The sequence below is a fragment of the Lucilia sericata genome, unplaced genomic scaffold (assembly GCF_015586225.1).
Source record: "Lucilia sericata isolate MDLA Ls3-8-SP2 unplaced genomic scaffold, ASM1558622v1 Contig000515F_arrow, whole genome shotgun sequence".
NCBI lineage: Eukaryota > Metazoa > Arthropoda > Insecta > Diptera > Calliphoridae > Lucilia > Lucilia sericata.
This window is the reverse complement of record NW_023994528.1, coordinates 32,325-51,359: the sequence shown is the minus strand read 5'-3', so window position 1 is coordinate 51,359 and position 19,035 is coordinate 32,325. Positions and strand designations below refer to the sequence as shown.

At 30.6% G+C, this 19,035-nt stretch overlaps 2 protein-coding genes across 5 annotated transcripts in view; both read left to right on the top strand.

Annotated features, from left to right (window-relative positions):
• Positions 1-7,234, top strand: part of LOC119605747 (monocarboxylate transporter 10) — a 28,830-nt gene extending 21,596 nt beyond the window's left edge. For all 3 annotated transcript variants that reach the window (XM_037959029.1, XM_037959026.1, XM_037959027.1), the window contains 3 exons: positions 2,021-3,181; positions 3,245-3,379; positions 6,978-7,234. In XM_037959029.1, coding sequence (XP_037814957.1) covers positions 2,021-3,181; positions 3,245-3,379; positions 6,978-7,024 — 1,343 coding nt within the window. In that variant the 3' untranslated portion in view covers positions 7,025-7,234. The remainder of the gene's footprint in view (positions 1-2,020; positions 3,182-3,244; positions 3,380-6,977) is intronic.
• Positions 7,235-12,840: 5,606 nt separating this feature from the next.
• On the top strand, positions 12,841-17,077 carry LOC119605757 (probable cytochrome P450 313a4). Of its 2 annotated transcripts, none has more exons than XM_037959044.1 (8): positions 12,841-12,988; positions 15,233-15,430; positions 15,485-15,670; positions 15,724-15,796; positions 15,866-15,992; positions 16,064-16,210; positions 16,298-16,724; positions 16,780-17,077. In XM_037959044.1, the coding sequence occupies exons 1-8, from the start codon at positions 12,865-12,867 to the stop codon at positions 16,941-16,943; spliced, it is 1,446 nt and encodes a 481-aa protein (XP_037814972.1). In that variant the 5' UTR covers positions 12,841-12,864; the 3' UTR covers positions 16,944-17,077. The 2 variants fall into 2 exon arrangements, with proteins under 2 accessions (XP_037814972.1, XP_037814971.1); XM_037959043.1 differs by having other exon boundaries at positions 12,841-13,018.
• The last annotated feature ends 1,958 nt before the right edge of the window (positions 17,078-19,035 follow it).

The window sequence follows — 19,035 nt, the reverse complement described above, 5'->3', positions numbered from 1 at the left end:
GAAACAGCGGCAAACGATAATTAAATTAATTGCGCGCAGTGAGTGCGTTTGCTACAAATGTGGTGCCGTGCTGTTGCGCATTATTTTGATTTGTTTTGGACCCAGTGATGAATTTTGCCTTCAGCATTTGTTTGCAGACTGTCTAGTACAGTAGTTCCCAAACTTGTCTGTAGCATGTCTCATGTTATTTTGTTTCAAAACTTAAATTTTTATCTGTATACCGATGTTTTTGAGAGAATTATTGTCGTTTCCTTTTAAAATATGGTTCATAGCACGAGAAATCTCGAACAGATTTTCAACAACGTTGAAAATGGGATCAGATATCCCGAAAATGTTATTTTGTTTTAACCATTCTTAGAAAAAAATACTTTTTTGAATGAAAATTCTAATATATTGTACCGGGATTCATTCAGTTGTCTGAATGAAAATTCATTGGGGAAAAATAATTTATACTTTGAATTAAATGGAACCTTGGGAGCCACTGGTCTAATCTAATGCTCTTTATATTTGTTTTATATTTTGTTCTGTTTTTAAATTAATTTAACATCTAAAAAAAATTTTCTTCTTAATTGGTAACGTCTCTATTGAATGCGATTTGTTATTTGTCGGCTTTAAACAATTGATGACATGGCCAACTGTGGTTACGACTAATGGTGCTAATAATAACGATTTGTCTTTTTGTAAACCATACAAATATTTTGAATTCGTAATGAGTTCTTTACTTTTTTTCAGATCTTTAATTACAAAAGAAACATACTTTGTTAGAAATATTAATAACACGATTTGTGCGTATATGAGGTTTTCAATTCTTTTGATTGATGTGAAATTAGGTTCATAGAAAAAAAAAACATTAATTAAAGATTACTTACATATGTCAATACACTAAATCGGTTGTAGAATAACGAATCCAATTTAATTAGCACCAAAACATTTTTTGAATGCCAACGAAGAACTAACAAGAATGTTATATTGGATTAATAATATAAATTAAAATGTCTGAAATACTAGACTTCTAATTGATACCTCCCCTAATGTCAAAAGTCATTTGCTACAAAATTTGCCATGTTTAGACGAACTCTAACCAACTTTTTAATATTAAACGCTGTTTTCACACGAAATCTGATTCTTCTTCGATTCTTAAACCAAAACGCAATTTTTCTCACAATAAATTTTTATGGTCATCCAGTTCGTAATACATACATCCAAATGTGGGTCCATAAAAGTGTGTTCTTATTTCTAAAAAGGTCTGGCTAAGTTCAACCGCAGTTGATAGTAGACCGATCCTACTCACGATTTCAGCTAGATCCTATATAAAGGTCCGCCGGACACAATTAACATACATATGTACTCTTACGATACATATGTATGTTAATTATGAATCAATTCGTTGATTCCAGCTTTTATATACATAAAAAATACCTTCTTGACGTAGTCGTTTGATTTTAGAAGTGATCGCAAAGCATCTTCTTCAACTTGTTTTAGGTTCAGTAAACCTTTACCATTAGCTCTACTTCATCCTTTATGGGATTTGGTATGATGGTGTTGTTATTATCATCTGAGGATTCAGGGTCGAACCCCTCAACTAAAGGCTTCGAGCTATCTCCCATTACGTTCCTCTTATTCCATTCTACATTTCTTCCAATTAAATGCTATATACTTGGCGCTTTGTCTGCGTCGGAAGTCACAATCGTAGTACTCTTTTGTTCATAGATGTTTTTTTTGTTTTAGAGGAACCCGTATCTAAATTTTGGTCCGCAGGTAATACAAGATTCTAAGATGATAGACCTCTATCAACTTATGTAAAACTATATCTGGGATATGGTTGGTTGTCCATTGCTACCACCTATTCGTCATCTGGTGATACGCTCGGTAGAAAAACTGGCTAAGCACCCGCGCGTCTTCTAATTCTTACAATTTCAAATTTGAAATTAAAGCCTAAAAATTAATTAATAATAGTATATAGACCATAAATTTTAAAAACTCTAATATAAATGTTATTTTATCTTATATTCTATTATAGCACTTGTTGGTTCTCTAACAATTGGTACAACATTCCTTTTATCACCAGTAGCCGGCTGCTTAACGGACAAGATTGGTCTACGTTTGACAACACTAATCGGTGGTCTGTTATCCTCTGGTGGGCTATTGCTTTCTTCATTTTCTACTGAAAATATTGGTGCTCTTTACATCACCTACGGTATAATGTTTGGTTTTGGCGCTGCCCTAGCCTACACTCCAACACTGGCCATATTAGGACATTATTTTAAGCGTTACTTAGGCAAAGTGAGTGGATTTGTTACTGCGGGATCCAGTGTATTCACCGTCATACTGCCGCCTGGCCTAGACTATTTAATAAAAGGCTATGGCCTTGAAGTAACCTTGAGAATAATGAGTCTGATTTCTGCTTTTATAATCATCTGTTCATTTGTATACAAACCACTGCATCCACCACCAGAACCGCCAAAGAATAAACCAGGACGTTCAAAGGCAAACATGCTGTTGAGATCCATTATAAACGTTGATATCTGGAAGAAAAAGAAGTACGTCATATGGGCTTTGTGTGTACCACTGGCCCTCTTTGGTTATTTCGTACCCTACGTACATATGATGAAATTTGTACAGACTGTTTTTCCGGGAAAAAGTGAAAATCTACCGGTGATGTGTATTGGCATTACTTCCGGCCTTGGACGACTGATATTTGGAGCCATAGCAGATCTTCCTGGTGTAAATCGAATTTATCTACAACAGTTGTCACTAGTGTGTATTGGTGTGGTGACCCTGTTACTGCCGCTTACCAGTTCATACATTCTGTTAATCGTCTTTAGTTTAGTAATGGGCCTATTCGACGGCTGTTTCATATCACTGCTGGGACCCATTGCCTACGAAATATGTGGTCCATCTGGTGCCACACAAGCTATTGGCTTCCTATTAGGCTTAAGTTCAATACCCCTCACAGTGGGTCCTCCAATAGCCGGAAGAATTTACGATGAATTGGGATCGTATACACTGCCGCTCATATTGGCTGGCATACCACCAATTGTGGGCTCTGCCATCTTATTCTTAATGCGTTTTGTTAAAGATGAATCTCCCTTGAAAGGAAAGAACGGAACTGTTGCAATAAACAAATCTGGAAATGGTACAACTGGCAGCGAAGAAGATGAAGATGTGGAAAAAAATATTGGTAAGTATAATACAAATACTCTAGATGTTTAACATACAAATTTTTAATTATTTTATGATTTAGAATCCAAACAAATAGTGCCTTTAATGAATGGACATTCCAAAGTCACTGTCAATGGCAATGGATCTGTAGAGCATCGACAGTCCAACACTAACGAATCAACGACTACAAATGGAAAAGCTCGTTTGGCTGATTCAGGTATTGACATAAAACTATCTACCGCCTTTAAACGCTTCCTTTCTACTCTTGACTATTTTAATGTCTCTAAACAATCTGCTTGCGCTTCCCACACTAGTGTTAGTTGCAATAGCTCCAATTGTAGAACTTGTTGTAGTGATAATTTTAATTCTAATAATAATAATAATGATATTAATGAAAATGTGCATAATACTAACAATGATATAAATGTAAATGCTTATACCGCTTTAATTTCAAACAATGATTGCATGTCAAAAACGCTTGTTCATGCTGATTATGAACCGAATGCTTATTGTAACTCCCAACCGAGTACAAGTAACGCATCATTAACGCAAAGACAACAGCGTCAGTACAAATATTCGATTTATTAAGATTGTAATTCATCAAACATACACTTGATGAAATTCGTATAAACGTGACTATGAAATATTGTTAACAGTAGTGTACATTTTTCTATTAACTTCCTAAATAGAGCATGAATGGATCCGCATGTTCTAAGTACTTAATCGAAGTAATAATGTTCCTGAAGCTTTCAGAATTTTTTAGTTTTCAAAATAAGTGAAATGGGTGATACAAATTAAGAAGGATGGATACAGTTAAAAACATTTGTGGCAAAATCAAAGTTGTCATTTGGTTTGGCTATGAAGATCCTGAACTTTCTAACCTGAAACAAAATTACCAAAATTTTGAACTCTGAATAGAACCGAATAATACAGAAATGGAAAGAAACGAAATAATTCGGAGTCGATTAAGAATTGTCCGTCCTTCTGGCTGTCCATGCGCAAGGTGCAGATAGTAATTTTCAAAATGAATTTTGTAACATACGTGTTTTTCTGCCCAAAGAGAGTGGTTGAAATCGGTACATTATTTTGCCGAGCCCCCATACAACCGGGCCCACAGATTTTGTCTCATACACCCGTCAAATATACTAACATCTCTTCAAAAATTCTATATAAGCGTAAATGATACTGCTGATTTTTATAATGATCGGGTCTCTTTTAAACCTAGCCAAGATACAAACTCCCCCTTGGAAAATGAATTAAACGTCCATAATTAACTTTAACGATGAAATTCAACATAACCAACGTTTTTATAATAATAAATCCCTCTTACACGTGGTCGGCCAAGGCCGACTAACTTTCTTGCTTGTTTTGATTATTTCGGTTTGGTCCTGATTTTCGCTCCGTTTGTAATTTCCTCAATATAATTTTCCGACCTTATAAAGTATATACCTATATTCTGGATCCTTATAGATAGCGGAGACGATTAAGCCATATCCGTCTGTCTGTCCGTCCGTCTGTATGTCCGGATTGAAGCCGAGAGACCTTGAGAGTTGATTGTGCTTGTTCGAAATGCTGATTAAACGCAAAAAGAGAAAATAATTTTTGCACTGAATTATTACTTGCGATGAAACGTTTTGAAATTAATTTTTTTTTATGGATTTTAAGCAAAAAGCCTGCAATCAGCTGTGAAATTTGGTTGAGTTTTACAAATGTTGTAAATATAAGCAGATAAAGTCGCTCACATTTACTAGAAAATAATCATCACAATTGCATACATTTTACAGTGTTAATACACACTATTGTGAATTGGGCTAATGAAAATAAAATATTCGGGATATTTCAAAAATTTTCGAACTTTTTCCCATTTTAATGAAATTTTGTACACACTTTCTTTGTATAACTACGAAAGTTCTCCAAATAAATTATGGTTAAACTAAAAGATATAGGCTTTCATTAGGGTACAAAACGATTAAAATCGGATAGATAATTTAGAAAATATACGATGTCAAATTTAATGCTTGTTGAAGAAAGTCCTAATAAATATGAACTTTGAACACCGAAAAGAATTTAGAAATTTTGGAAACTTAAAATTTCGTATTTACACGAAGAATGTATGTACCGAATTTCAGCGAAATCGGAAAGGGTCATGTTCAAAATCCCACTATTTTGTTCGAAATTTTTTGAAATTACCCATACTTGAATTCAAACATTGAAAAAAAAAAAAACGAAATATGAAATAAAAAAAGACTTTAACTATTAATTTGAAATATTATATTGATGAAACCCTGAGACTGAATCCAAATCTGATCTCAGATTTTGACTATCACGCCTGATATTTAAGACATCGTTTCTTGAAATTTAAAAAAGTACAATTTGGTCTTTGGGTTAAAAATTTGTCGGCCTTTGTTATAATTGCAATTATTTTTACCGCCACTGTAATTATATATTTAAATTTTATTGAAAATTTCTGAAATATATTTTTTTTAAATATTTTAAATTTTATACTCCTATAGAATAGTAACGAATTTCGTTAAGTGTATGTACCTAAATAAGTAATACTTTTGGGGATTCTTTTACTGAAGAAACCATTTCAATAAGTATTAAAAATTAGGTTTTTACCATTATATGTTGGATAACGTAAGTTTGAAGGGTAATACATTTAAGGCCTTATTCATAAATAAATTTTTATTTTACAAAATGTTTATAAAACATCATATTAATTTGTCATCTTAGAAGATTATTTTGAAACTCATTTAGAAAAAAAAATCATTAAAAATTGTAAGAAATTGACTTTCAAAAATTTGTTCTTTCGAATCGAAATACACAATAACACTCCCGAGAATTCAAAAATAAAGATTTCCATATCGTATTCCTAAACTTTTAAAAATTTTGAATATGAATCAGATACGTCACACATTTCGATCGGAATGATTTCAATTCCTTATTATTATCATTCTCACGTTTTTGTTTTAGCTTCCCCAAATTCCGAATTATTTCGTTAATTTTCACAGAATTACTTTTTAACTAATCAAAACAAGAACCATGTTTTTAGTAAAAGTTTTTATTATAAAAACTATGAAAAATTTTTTCAATCCATACAAATTTTAATTCCACTTTAAAAACTGAAAGTGGTTTCATTCCGTAAGAATTTTTTATTTTCTGAGGAGGCAAACAATACGGAAATAATACAGATTGGAATTCTGTGACCTACCTGAATATTAGCTAATATATTTTATTTTTTAAAAAATTTTATTTAGGGTTTTACTTAACTGAAGTTAATTAAAAAAAATAAATTCTTATTTAATTGGTTTTGGTTTTATTTAGCAATTAATGACTGTTGATTTTTTTAATTAATAAATATCTTAGATCAAATTTATTGTAAATATATGAATGTATGTATGTATGTATTTGTATTTATTTTAAGAAAACAATTTTTATTCTTATATGTATTAATATTGCTTTTGCATAATTATTTTTTAAATAAATACGAATGAGTGTGTAAATTATTCTCATTTACTAATCCATTTTAATGTAAATAATTGTAATAATGTTTTTAATATAAACAATTTAAACATATTAATAAAATTAAAAACAAAATGCTTACTTATATATGTAATATGCTTAATAATATTTTGATTAATGTAGTTGCTTTGTAAATATTTCTAAATGTAAAAAAATAAATTTTTAAAATGCTTCTTCAATTAATATAAAGTTTAAGGTAAATGTTCATTTATACTTATATATCTGTAAGTTTGTAATGTTTTATACTATTTAAAGATAAATATGTATTTTTATTTTCTTTTTCTTTCTTGCAGAATCTCTAACAGATGCATTGCCCACCTATAATGAATGTGTTCATTAATAAAATTTAATTTTTGATTTATAGATTTTTTAAAAAATTTCTAAAATACAAAACTCGGACTTATTGTAGTACGTTGTTACCATCTACTTCACTTAATTGTATTTAGTTGAATAATTATTAATTTTAATTTTTTTCTAATAAAATTATTTTACTCATAAGTTTACCAACAGATAAATAGACACATTTAACAAGCAATTCGACGTTGAGATACAAATACAAATTATATAAAATAATTGATTTATTTGTTATTGATTAACAAACTTTTTTAAAGACAGTTTTAACTAAATAGTAATTATTAGTAAGAATTTTTAAATAAATAATGTTTTTGTGAGAAAAAAAAGGAGAATATTTTATTTCGTATGCTCTGTTTATAAAATTCGATAAATATTTGCTATTAATAAGATAAAATTTATCATGATAAATTTTCAAGGTCGAAACGCATTTTGAAATAGTCATAAGGTAATGAATGGAATTTGGGTTTCCATTTTTAGATAGATAGATAGATAGATAGATAGATAGATAGATAGATAGATAGATAGATAGATAGATAGATAGATAGATAGATAGATAGATAGATAGATAGATAGATAGATAGATAGATAGATAGATAGATAGATAGATAGATAGATAGATAGATAGATAGATAGATAGATAGATAGATAGATAGATAGATAGATAGATAGATAGATAGATAGATAGATAGATAGAATAGATAGATAGATAGATAGATAGATAGATAGATAGATAGATAGATAGATAGATAGATAGATAGATAGATAGATAGATAGATAGATAGATAGATAGATAGATAGATAGATAGATAGATAGATAGATAGATAGATAGATAGATAGATAGATAGCTAGATAGATAGATATCACTATTTCGATAGCCAACCTTAAAATTTGTAGAACTTTTTAAAATTATTGTTCTGTTAATTATTTTTTTGATCTGAAACAACTTCCTGAATCCGGTTAAAAATCAATTTTGATCAATTTAAATTTTAAAATAAAAAAAAAAATTTTTCATGCATTTTGCATGATCAAATCTGAAGAAATACACCTAGGCCACTAACGGGGCTATTGTGCCCTCCTTTTCATACAAAAACCTTATATAGTGTTCACTGAATGCATTATCGTCCGATGTTCAGAAACTCTTTTTCCTGAACGTCATTCCTAAAAAATTTTCAATCAGTGCACCGCTTTTCGCCAGTTCGCCTAAAGTTATGAGGCGTTCGGCTCTAAGTGTTGCCTCACATCTTATATCTCTATATTTCAAAGGGTGGAATATCTAGCAATGTTTACATAGCCATGGTTGACACAGTACTCATGGCACCACTTATACCCAAGCAGAATGTACTCTGAATTCCCTGTAGTAGTTTGATATTATACTTTTTGTCCAAAGAAGTATAAGCTAGAATTGGTCTAATTATAGTTTTATGAAGCCAATGTATCATAGTAGAACTAAGACCCCATTTCATGCCTATGATTCTCCAACATAGCGCCCAGCACTTATGTGCCTTATTGATTGTATCCTGTATGTGGTGTCTGCATTTTAATTCTCTTCAAGAATTACATCTAAGTACATAACTCTGTATGTCACTGGCAATTTCTTGCCGATAAATACTTCTTGTGAAATATACAATATACATACTTGTCTTTCTTGTGACAGCTACTCGGCTGAGCCCAGCACAGGGCCGTATACAGAGCATCTTCTGCTCTTCTACACAAGTAATTTTGATTCTTTCTCCTTAGAACTGGAAGGGTTTCATATAATATATCACATTGAGCAGTTACTTTTGTAAAGAAATAACGTTTATATCTAAAAAAAGAAGCTCTTCAATGCGTCGGTCTAGCAAAAACTTACATTGAAAAGAAATTAATTTAAAAGCTATAAAAGCTTTTCACTATTAATTCATTAGCATTTTAACTCATTACTTTTACACAGTGATGACTTTGGATTCAAGTATCTAACACGCTCGCTCACAAATAACTACTTAAATAAGTTATTTCGATTTAATTTTTTTTCTTACATATCTGATTATATGTAAGTCATTATAAGCGTACTTAAAAGTAAGTAAAGACGTTATGTTGCAGTAATTGAAAATCTTTAAAAATTAAAGCAAAAATAATTACATGTGTAGTTTTAGTAGTAGTTCTATGAAGGTGTAAAACTTCCCTAGAACTTGTTCTGAAGGTGTCAATTTTGATAAAAATATTATACATTGAAGAACTAATACCTGAATCCAACTATAGAACGACTCTCACATTGTCGTAACTGCTATTTTATTTTATATCATTATATTGGTATCGCACAAAAATAGTTTTCTTATAAATTCAATGTTATCGTAGTTTATACTGATTTTGATACATATATTAAACTATTTTTTTCTTCCAAAAACCGGTTTTCGAATAGTTCGAATAGTTGACATTAAAAAAAACCGGTTGATATTTTTCAAATTCAGAAAAAACCGGTTAACCGGTTTTTCATTACAATTAAAAAAAAAATATTTTAATTTGAAAAACTTAATGTTTATGTTTAAATTTGATTAATAAAACATGGCCCGAAATGATTTTTAACAGTTTAAAAGATTATAACTTTAGATCTAGTCGTCTGATTTACATTATTTCTTTAATATAAAAAAATTAGGTAAAAAGTGGGACACTTCTGTTAAACATGTAATCCTAGCTTATTTTAAAAGCCCTGTTTAGGAAATTTGCATAGGCATTCCAACACTTCCATAAAATTTCAGCCGTAAATTAATTATTGTAATTGGAATATAATCTTAAGATTGCTAAATTTTATCAAACAGTTATCCATTTTACAAATAATTTTTAATTCATTAGGAAAGTCAAAAAAGTTTAACCAAAAGAGCTGTAGAAAAATATACTCTAGTTCCTCGACTCGAATATTTTTAAAATTTAGACGGGCTGTATAACTATTTACTTAAAAATTTTATTTAAATAATCTTTGAATACAAAGCAAATAAAAGTATTCGAAACCGGATTTTAAAAAGTGAAAAAACCGGGTTATTCTATATTCGAAAAATCAACATTAAGAAAAAACCGACACTGGTAAAGCAGAAAAAACCGGTTTTAAAACCGGTTGAAAAATCGAGTCGATCACCCTAATAAATACTGGTATCCACTTTTAATCGTTATAAAGTTATAACGTTGTTTATAACCTTATTCTTCTTATTTGCAACCTTAGTCTTCCTATTTGGTACAAATTTTTAGCGCCACAAATTTCGTGCAAATCAAAAATAGTTTTTCCTTATAGATTTACATAGGCTTATATATATGCGTAAGCCTAATTCATAAGAATGTGAATAATATTGTTGAAAATACGTAAATAATTTGCATAAAAATCATCATGACCCACGTAATAATTCACGCATTTAGCTTAGTACGAAGCATTTCAATTGCATACAAATTATCTAATTAGTAATATTGATCTACAATGTAGTCAATGTAATAATGCAACAATGACAATCAAATTTCGCCTAATATTGGCGATTTTGATTGGATATTGTATAATAAGTAGATGTTCTTTAGTGCGCAATCGTAAGAAGATTTGCGATTTCAACCTACAAGACTTTTCAAAATATAAAATTCAAAGCAATTGGAAACAATATCCAAAGTTTTAGTAAAAACTAACAAGGAAGAGTGTTATATTCGGCTATGCCGAATCTTATATACCACCATCTTATATACCACCACCACCATCATACCTCGTTTGAATCGAATGAAACATATGTCGAATTTCAAGGGGACCTTATATAGAGAGGTAGGGTCAATTATGGGTCGATCCTTATAAAATTTGGTAGACAGAATTTGGTTCGTATTAAATTTATTTGTGTCGAATTTCATCGCTACACTAGTATTTTTAAGCCATTAATGAGCGTTGCAGTCATTTTCTGAAGGGGACCTTATATGGGGGGTAGGGTCAATCATGGACCGATCAACATAAAATTTTTTAGATAGATTTTGGCTCATATGAAACTTACTTATGTCGAATTTCATCTATATACTAGTATTTTTAAGCCAGTAATGAGCGTTAAAGTCATTTTCTGAAGGGGACCTTATATGGAGGGTAGGGTCAATTATGGACCGATCCTCATAAAATTTTGCATAGTGATTTTGGATCACAAGAAACTTACTTATGTCGAATTTCATCGCTATATTCGTATTTTTAAACAAGTTATGGCTGTTAAAGCTGCTTTTCGAGGGGCCACTTGTATGGGGGCTATCCGAAAACGTGGACCGATATTGCCCATTTTCAATACCAAACAAACCTTACCTATAAAAATATTTATGTGAAATTTCAACCCTCTAGCTCTTTCCATTCGGACTCTATCGTGCTTTCAACAGACAGACAGACGGAAAGACATGGCTAGATCGTCCTAAAATTTAATGAGGACCCAGAATATATATACTTTTGTGGGTCTATGACCAATATTTCGATGTGTTACAAACGGAATGACAAAATCAATATACCCCCCATCTTTTTTGATGGTGGGTATAATAATGCAATCCAAAAAATTGTAAAGGTCGGAGTTCAATTATGCAACATTGTAAATTTGTTATGAACCCGTTTTCAACCGCTTTAAATGAAACTTGAGAGATATACATACATATATTTTAAAAACCTATGTATATTTATAATGACATCGAAAAAAACGAATTAACCTTTAAACGTAAGTTAATTTTTATAATTACATAAAATTTTTAATGTAATATTACGAGAAAATTGTGGGTGGTAAAGTTTTTACAAACGTTGATTCCGTAGGGTAATTATGCCCTACATCCTTAAAGTAGTGGAGGAGGATATTATGCATTTGTGCTGATATTTGTAGTGCACAGGTTGCAATTTTCAACATAATTTGATGAATTTTGACACATACTCATCTCTTGACCTTTTGAAAATGGTTGAAATCGGTCCATTACTACAAATAGCCCCCATACAATCGTATCCCCCGAATAAGGTTTTTGAGTTCATAATTATCTTAAATGTTCAAATATCTCTCTTTAATATATGGCCAATTTCGATTCAAGTGTCCCAACTTTCAAAATCGATGTCTTCCTATTTGTATCAAATTTGCACCTATGTTAGTATTATTGGATAGTAGGCTAGACATATGTAAATGATAATAAAATTTAAAAACGTTTTTGCGAAAGATTGAAGAAATAGCTATCTAAAGTCCTTTGCACAATTTTTTGAGCTATGAAAGATCAGTTAGTTTTAAGGACTGTTGGGATGTAGCTTTAATGTTTTCATAAATTTACTAATAAGGAAGCAACGGAATTCTAAATTTTATTCAAATATAATTTCTGATTTATTCAAGATTTGTAATGGACTATCTTAATGTATTTGATTGTTCGGAAGTACATAACTATATAAAAGTTTAATAGAAGATCATTGCTTTAAAGAAGGAAGTTGATTTCGAATAAAATTAACATTAATTCCAAATAACGGAAATTTGGCATTTAAATTCTATGAAAATCGCTAAATGCAATTACGTACACTTTTTAATTCCGAAAACAATGACTAAGTAAACAAAGGTGGAATTAAAAAGAAAAAGAATTATATGTGTAGTTGTAATACTTAGCAATTCCTTGATTTTAATATCAATGTTTGTATGTACGTTAACGAATATTTCTGATGTGATAAATCACAAAACCCATTAATTTAGTCTATTAACATTTTCATGTAAATTTGGTGGCACGAACGAATTTGCTCGTGTCTCATATTAATAATTATTAATTTTTATATAAAAATCAATCAATCAAAACACAGTAAAATAGTTTGCAAAGTGCGCGACATTTATACACAACGTTCAAATATGAATATTCCGTATTTATTTGTTTGTTTAATTCTTGTTCTGTGGATTTATTGGCTATGGATTCGCCGAAAATTCTATGCGTTAATGTTAAAAATTCCGGGACCAATGGGTTATCCTCTAATCGGTATGGGTATCCATTTAATGCGTAGAGAAGGTGTGTTTTATGTGAAAAAAATTATGTGATAAAATATGTACATAATATGCATGTATTTAAAACGTAAAATGAGTAAAACATAACAATAAAATAAAGGCCTTTTAGTTGTATTTCTTTTCACACATGCTCGTTATGAATGACATAAAAAACGTTTATTAATAAGTTGGTTTAAATTAAACAGACCGAAAAATGTTTAACGCGCTGAATCCGAATCTGTCTTCAGAATTTCTCCATCACATGTGATCACATATCCAAAACACCATTTTTGGCCCTTTTTGGGACAATAAAGGCTTAATATCTGACATATCATCATTCTTCTTCGAGATATCTTCACCTAATGCTTGATACAACAGTTGACAAAAGCTGAATTTTATTTTATAAAACATTTTAAATTTTTTCCTATACAATTTTTTTTTTTTTTTTTTTGAATTATTTGAAAACCTGCTGCAAGAGGTACTTATGAGATATCATCCGTTGAAGTTACCGGACGAACAGACATCGTTAAATCAAATCAGAAAGTTTTGAGTCGATTAGAAATCCACAGGTATGTGTGGATCCAATATTTTAGTTCGTTATAAAGATATGTATCTTGAAGAAGAAAGAAGATATCGCACATCCAGTACAAAAATGACTAAACTCATTTTTTTCAGAAAAGGGAACAAATTTTTAACAAATTCTGGAACATAAAGAAAGACAACGTTTTTCAAGTATAAACTTAAGGCTTAAAGAATATAATAACGCAAAAATAAAATTTTAAGTTAAGTCACTTTAGTACTGGGTGTGCGAGATGGGTCAGATGTTAAACCTTTTAAAGTTGACAGAATGGACTTTCAGATGGCATACTACATTTTATAAATAAAGTTGTCTTATGGCAGTCATAATGTCTCAAAAAGGATCAAAAATGATAAATCGAACAACAATTGTTTTTTTACTATTCCAATTTCACAATATTTGGGATTAAATTTAGTTTACTAAAATGTCCGGGTTTGGCTTGGAGCGACTGTAAATAAGTTTTTTAATGTCGTAGTCACCTCCCATACTCATAAATGCTTAACAAAGTTGTTCAGCGAGAATACTCGGAAGCCAATTGGTTTACTGTGATACCATTAAGTAAAATATGATCCCAGACATAACCATTCGCTTCTTCTATCAAAATCAATATGCGCTCTATAGAGCGAGACAGTCTCACAGCTGTACCGATTCTACTTCGATAAAACAACATCTGAAATAACTATTCGTCTATTCTATCTGACTTGCGTCCAATCATATAGTGTATGCCTTTAAGATACCTTTACGAATTTGTTTAAGGGACAGGCGAGTCAAGAGGCCAGAACTTTTCTGATATTTTTCTAGTATTTATGGTGGACTTTCAGAGTACTGATTTTTTAAATCGATCATTTATTGATTATGTTTGATACTGCTGGCAGGGGAATATAAATATTCTTTTACGAAATAGTTTTCTTCAAGGACAATCCATTGACAATTTTTTTACACAGGATGCACTCATGTCTATGTTGTATTATGGGACCTGCCGCGGTATTCCATTCAGATCAGATCTTTGTCTATTTTTCTTCTTAAAATAGGGAAATGAAACCACATCAAACTATCAAAGAGGGATGTTAAACGTTATGGTATTTTTAAATCTTGATTTCGGTACAATATGTTCCAAATAAAATTTTAGCAATCTTTTCGAAATGGGTCTCAAAATTTTGAATATTTTGCTAGTAGTAATAGTGGTCCACTCTAGTTCGGAATATTGACCATTCATAGATCGTGTTTGGTATCGCAGTCAGGAGAATGTGAATATCCTTTTAGGAATATGTTCTGTTCTATTAATAGCGCATCCGTTGACAATTTTATTTCACAGACTGCTTTCATGACCTGCAACTCAATTCGACTGAGTGTCATCTAAGATAGGACAGGGTCATTATCATGTTAAATGTAAAAGATTTACTATTTATTTCTCGAATGTTTCTCACAACCAGTTTATCGTAAAATTCACCCTGAAAATATGGATAAACAGGCGGACGGACGGACTCAGAAAATTGTTCTAAGCCGATTGATATACTTTAAGGGGGTATAGAGCCAATATTTCTATGCGTTACAAACGTCAGCAAAAATGCATAATACCCTCCCCACTACAATGTTGTAGGGTATAAAAATCATATTAGGTGGTGTTATATTTATATTACAACATGTATTTCAAACATTTAGATATACTTTCGACATTTAATAAAGAAACCAGAAAATATGGTTCAATATTATTTTCATGGTTGGGTCCATATCCTTTTCTGGTTGTTAGTGAGCCGGCCATTGTTCAAGACATTCTGACATCACGTTATTGTATCAACAAAGGTGTGATTTATGATGCGTTAGATGATGGAACTGGTAAAGGGCTATTTAGTTTAAAAGGTCAGTAGAAATAATATTTTAAATGTTACAATCACTGTATCATGTATCCAACAGATCCGGAGTGGAGTGTTCATCGAAAATTATTAAATCCCGCATTTGGTCATAAAGTTTTGTTAAGTTTTATACCGATATTCAATGTGGAAATAAATAAATTACTAAAAACTATTGATCAGATGAAATCCAAGGAATCTGTAGATTTGATGGAAATACTACAGGAATTTACGCTGGATATAGCAACTAGTAGGTGTATAAATCTGTTTGAATTTACTGGTATTTAATGAATTGTTTTGTAGAAACAACTATGGGAAAAAGTGTGTCACAGGAATCGAATGAATCGAATACAGATCTATTGTCCAGCTATCAATGGTGAGTTTTTTTTATTTGGCAACATAATAATAGATCCAATATGAAAAGAGATTTATAATATTTAACTAGTGTTTTAGAGAATATGACAGAAATGTGCTTCTCACCCTGGCTACGTTGTAGTGTTGTACGCAAGCTTTTGGGAATTTATGAACCATATCATGGAGCCAAAAAGAAAATTCGTAAATTTATAAGAAAGGTATTTGGAGTCACAGGCAGTTAAATATTCATAAAATTTTTTTTACACCTAAATATTTTCATTCTTTGTAGCTTATTGATCAAAAATTGTCTAGAGTATATAATAATGCTGATAGCGGTACCAAAAATATATTTATTGATCTGGCCATAGATTTAATGAGGCGTGGAATTTTCTCCTGGCAAAATGTTGAAGATGAATCAAATGTTATTGTTTTTGGAGTAAGATGATTTTATTTAAAAAAAATTAATTAACTAGAATTTAATATTAATTGATCAAAAAAATATTTTATTCCGTAATTTTTTAAGGCTTTTGAAACGACAGCCAATACGATTGCCTACACTTTGATGTTATTGGCCATGTTTCCCAATTATCAAGAAAAAGTTTTTGAAGAACTCCTCTCAATCTTTCCCGATCAGGGAGATTTTGAAGTTAGCTACAGCAATACTCAAGATATGATTTATATGGATATGGTACTTAATGAGACTATGCGTGTAATGACTCCAGTACCAATCGTATCACGACAAACGTCTCAAGAAGTTCGTCTATCGAATGGTGTTATTTTACCGAAAGGAGTACAAATAGCAATAGATATTTTTCATATGCATCGACGAGTAGACATATGGGGAACAGAGGCTCATTTATTTAATCCCTACAACTTTTTACCTTCGAATATGGAGGGTAAACACCCTTATGCATATATTCCCTTTACCAAAGGCATACGGAACTGTATTGGTAAGTGAATTCGTCACATATTTGATCAACATTATTAACATATTACTACTTTTAGGCTGGCGATATGCTCTGTTATCGACTAAGGTGTCACTGGCCAAATTGTTAAGAAATTATAGTTTTACAACCGAATTTAAATATGAAGATTTAGAATTTGTCGAAGATATTACTTTGAAATTGAAGAATGTACCATTGCTTAGCATGCACAAACGAACTGTTTAATTTTGATCGCAAATCTTAATATTTTAATTATTAATTAAGAAATCTAATCAAATGTATTAATTTATTGTAACAATTTGTGATATTAAAAAAAAAACTTTTCTAATCGGGGTGATTGTTGAAATAAGACCTTCAAACAGGGATTGTTTTAATTATGTACCAAGCTCTCATAAATTTATACAGAATTTTTACTTCGTATGAAAGGTGCCATGTCCACTTTTAATAGTTTGACCATTTTTCTCCAAATGTTCAAATTTGCGAAGAAAAATTTTAATATATTCAACCAAATATATATATTGATTCTAAAACTACATGTATAAATGTTGCTGTATACTAGGGTGATCGCCTCGGTTTTTCAACCGGCTTTAAAACCAGTTTTTTCTGCTTTACCAGTGTCGTTTTTTTTTCTAAATGTTGATTTTTCGAATATCGAATAACCCGTTTTTTTTACTTTTTAAAAACTGTTTTCGAATACTTTTATTTGCTTTGTATTCAAAGATTACTTAAATTTAATTCTGAAGTAAAGAATAATACAGCTAGTCTAAAATATTGGAGTCCAGGAACTAGATTATATTTTTCAAGCGCACCTTTGGTTAAACTTTTTTGATTTTCCTAATAAATTAATTTTTTTTAAATTTATTGGAATAACTGATTGATAAAATTGTATCAATCTTAAGATTATATTCCTATTACAATAATTAATTTGCGGCAAAAATATTATGCAAGTGTTGGAATGCCTATGAAAATTGTTTAAACAGGGATGTAGAATAAGCTAGGATTACAATGTTTAACAAAAGGGTCCCACTTTTTTCCAATTTTTACATTAAAGAAATAATGTAAATCAAAAAACTAGAACTAAATTATAATTTTTTAAACTGTTAAAAATACGTTCGGGCCATGTTTTATCATTCAAATTTAAACATAAACCTAAATTTTTCAAATAGAAATAGATTTTGTTATTTATAATGAAAAACCGGTTAACCGTTTTTTCTGAATTTAAAAAATATCAACCGTTTTTTTTCAAATGTCTACTATTAGAAAAATTCAAAAACCCGTTTTTGGAAAAAATCGAATAATCGATCACCCTACTGTATACGAATTTTTTCATATGGGAGGTTTCACACGCCCTATGGCTATTTTGCCAATTTATTACCTAAATGTTCACAAAAATATCAATTTATACGTGAGACCTAAAGCCAGATTCCCAGATATATTAATTTTTGTTTTTCAATGTTGGCCATGCAAAATTTGAGGATTCTTGCTCCAATAGTTTCCCAGATATACCAATTTTTGTATTTAAATCCTATGGCTAATCTGATAATTTATTACCCAAATGTTTACATGCACGTTAAAGTTGTTCGTGCAAAATTTCAGGATTCTAGCTCTTAAAGTTTCTCAGATAAGCCCCTTCTCTTATTATACCCTCCACCACCATCAGTGGTGATAGAGGGTATATATAACTTTGTCATTCCGTGTGTAACACCAAGAAATATTCATCTGAGACCCAACAAAGTATATATATTCTAGGACCTTATGAAATTCTGAGTCGATTTAGCTATGTCCGTCCGTCTGTCTGTCTGTCTGTCTGTCTGTCTGTCTGTATAAAACATTCTCACGTTAACACGAAGCAACAAAAATTAACGAAATTCACATTATTGTCCTAGGCAGTTTGGTATTGAAAACGAGCAAAATCGGTTCACACCGGGAAAAGTTATGAATCAAAATTTAAAACAACCTCGAAAAAAATAAGCATTTTTTACACATTCTGATGTAATTTTCTCGAAAACTATGAAAGATAATTCCATGAAAATCAGCATACATTCGTTTCTACACAAGAGCTTGGCTTCTGCTGAAAATTGACAGAATCGGTCCACAATTTCATATACCTCCCATACAAAAGTACATATTCCCGGAAAATGGGTTTTTTGTTAATAACTTCTGTCACAAAGTCGAAATCTTTACAAAATTTTACAAATTAAAATCTTATGTCAATAGAATTCATTCAGAGCAAAAATTTTCTGGATCGGTCCATAATTGGACATAGCTCCCATACAAGGTCCCCTCCCGAAATAACTTAAACGCAAATAATTCATTT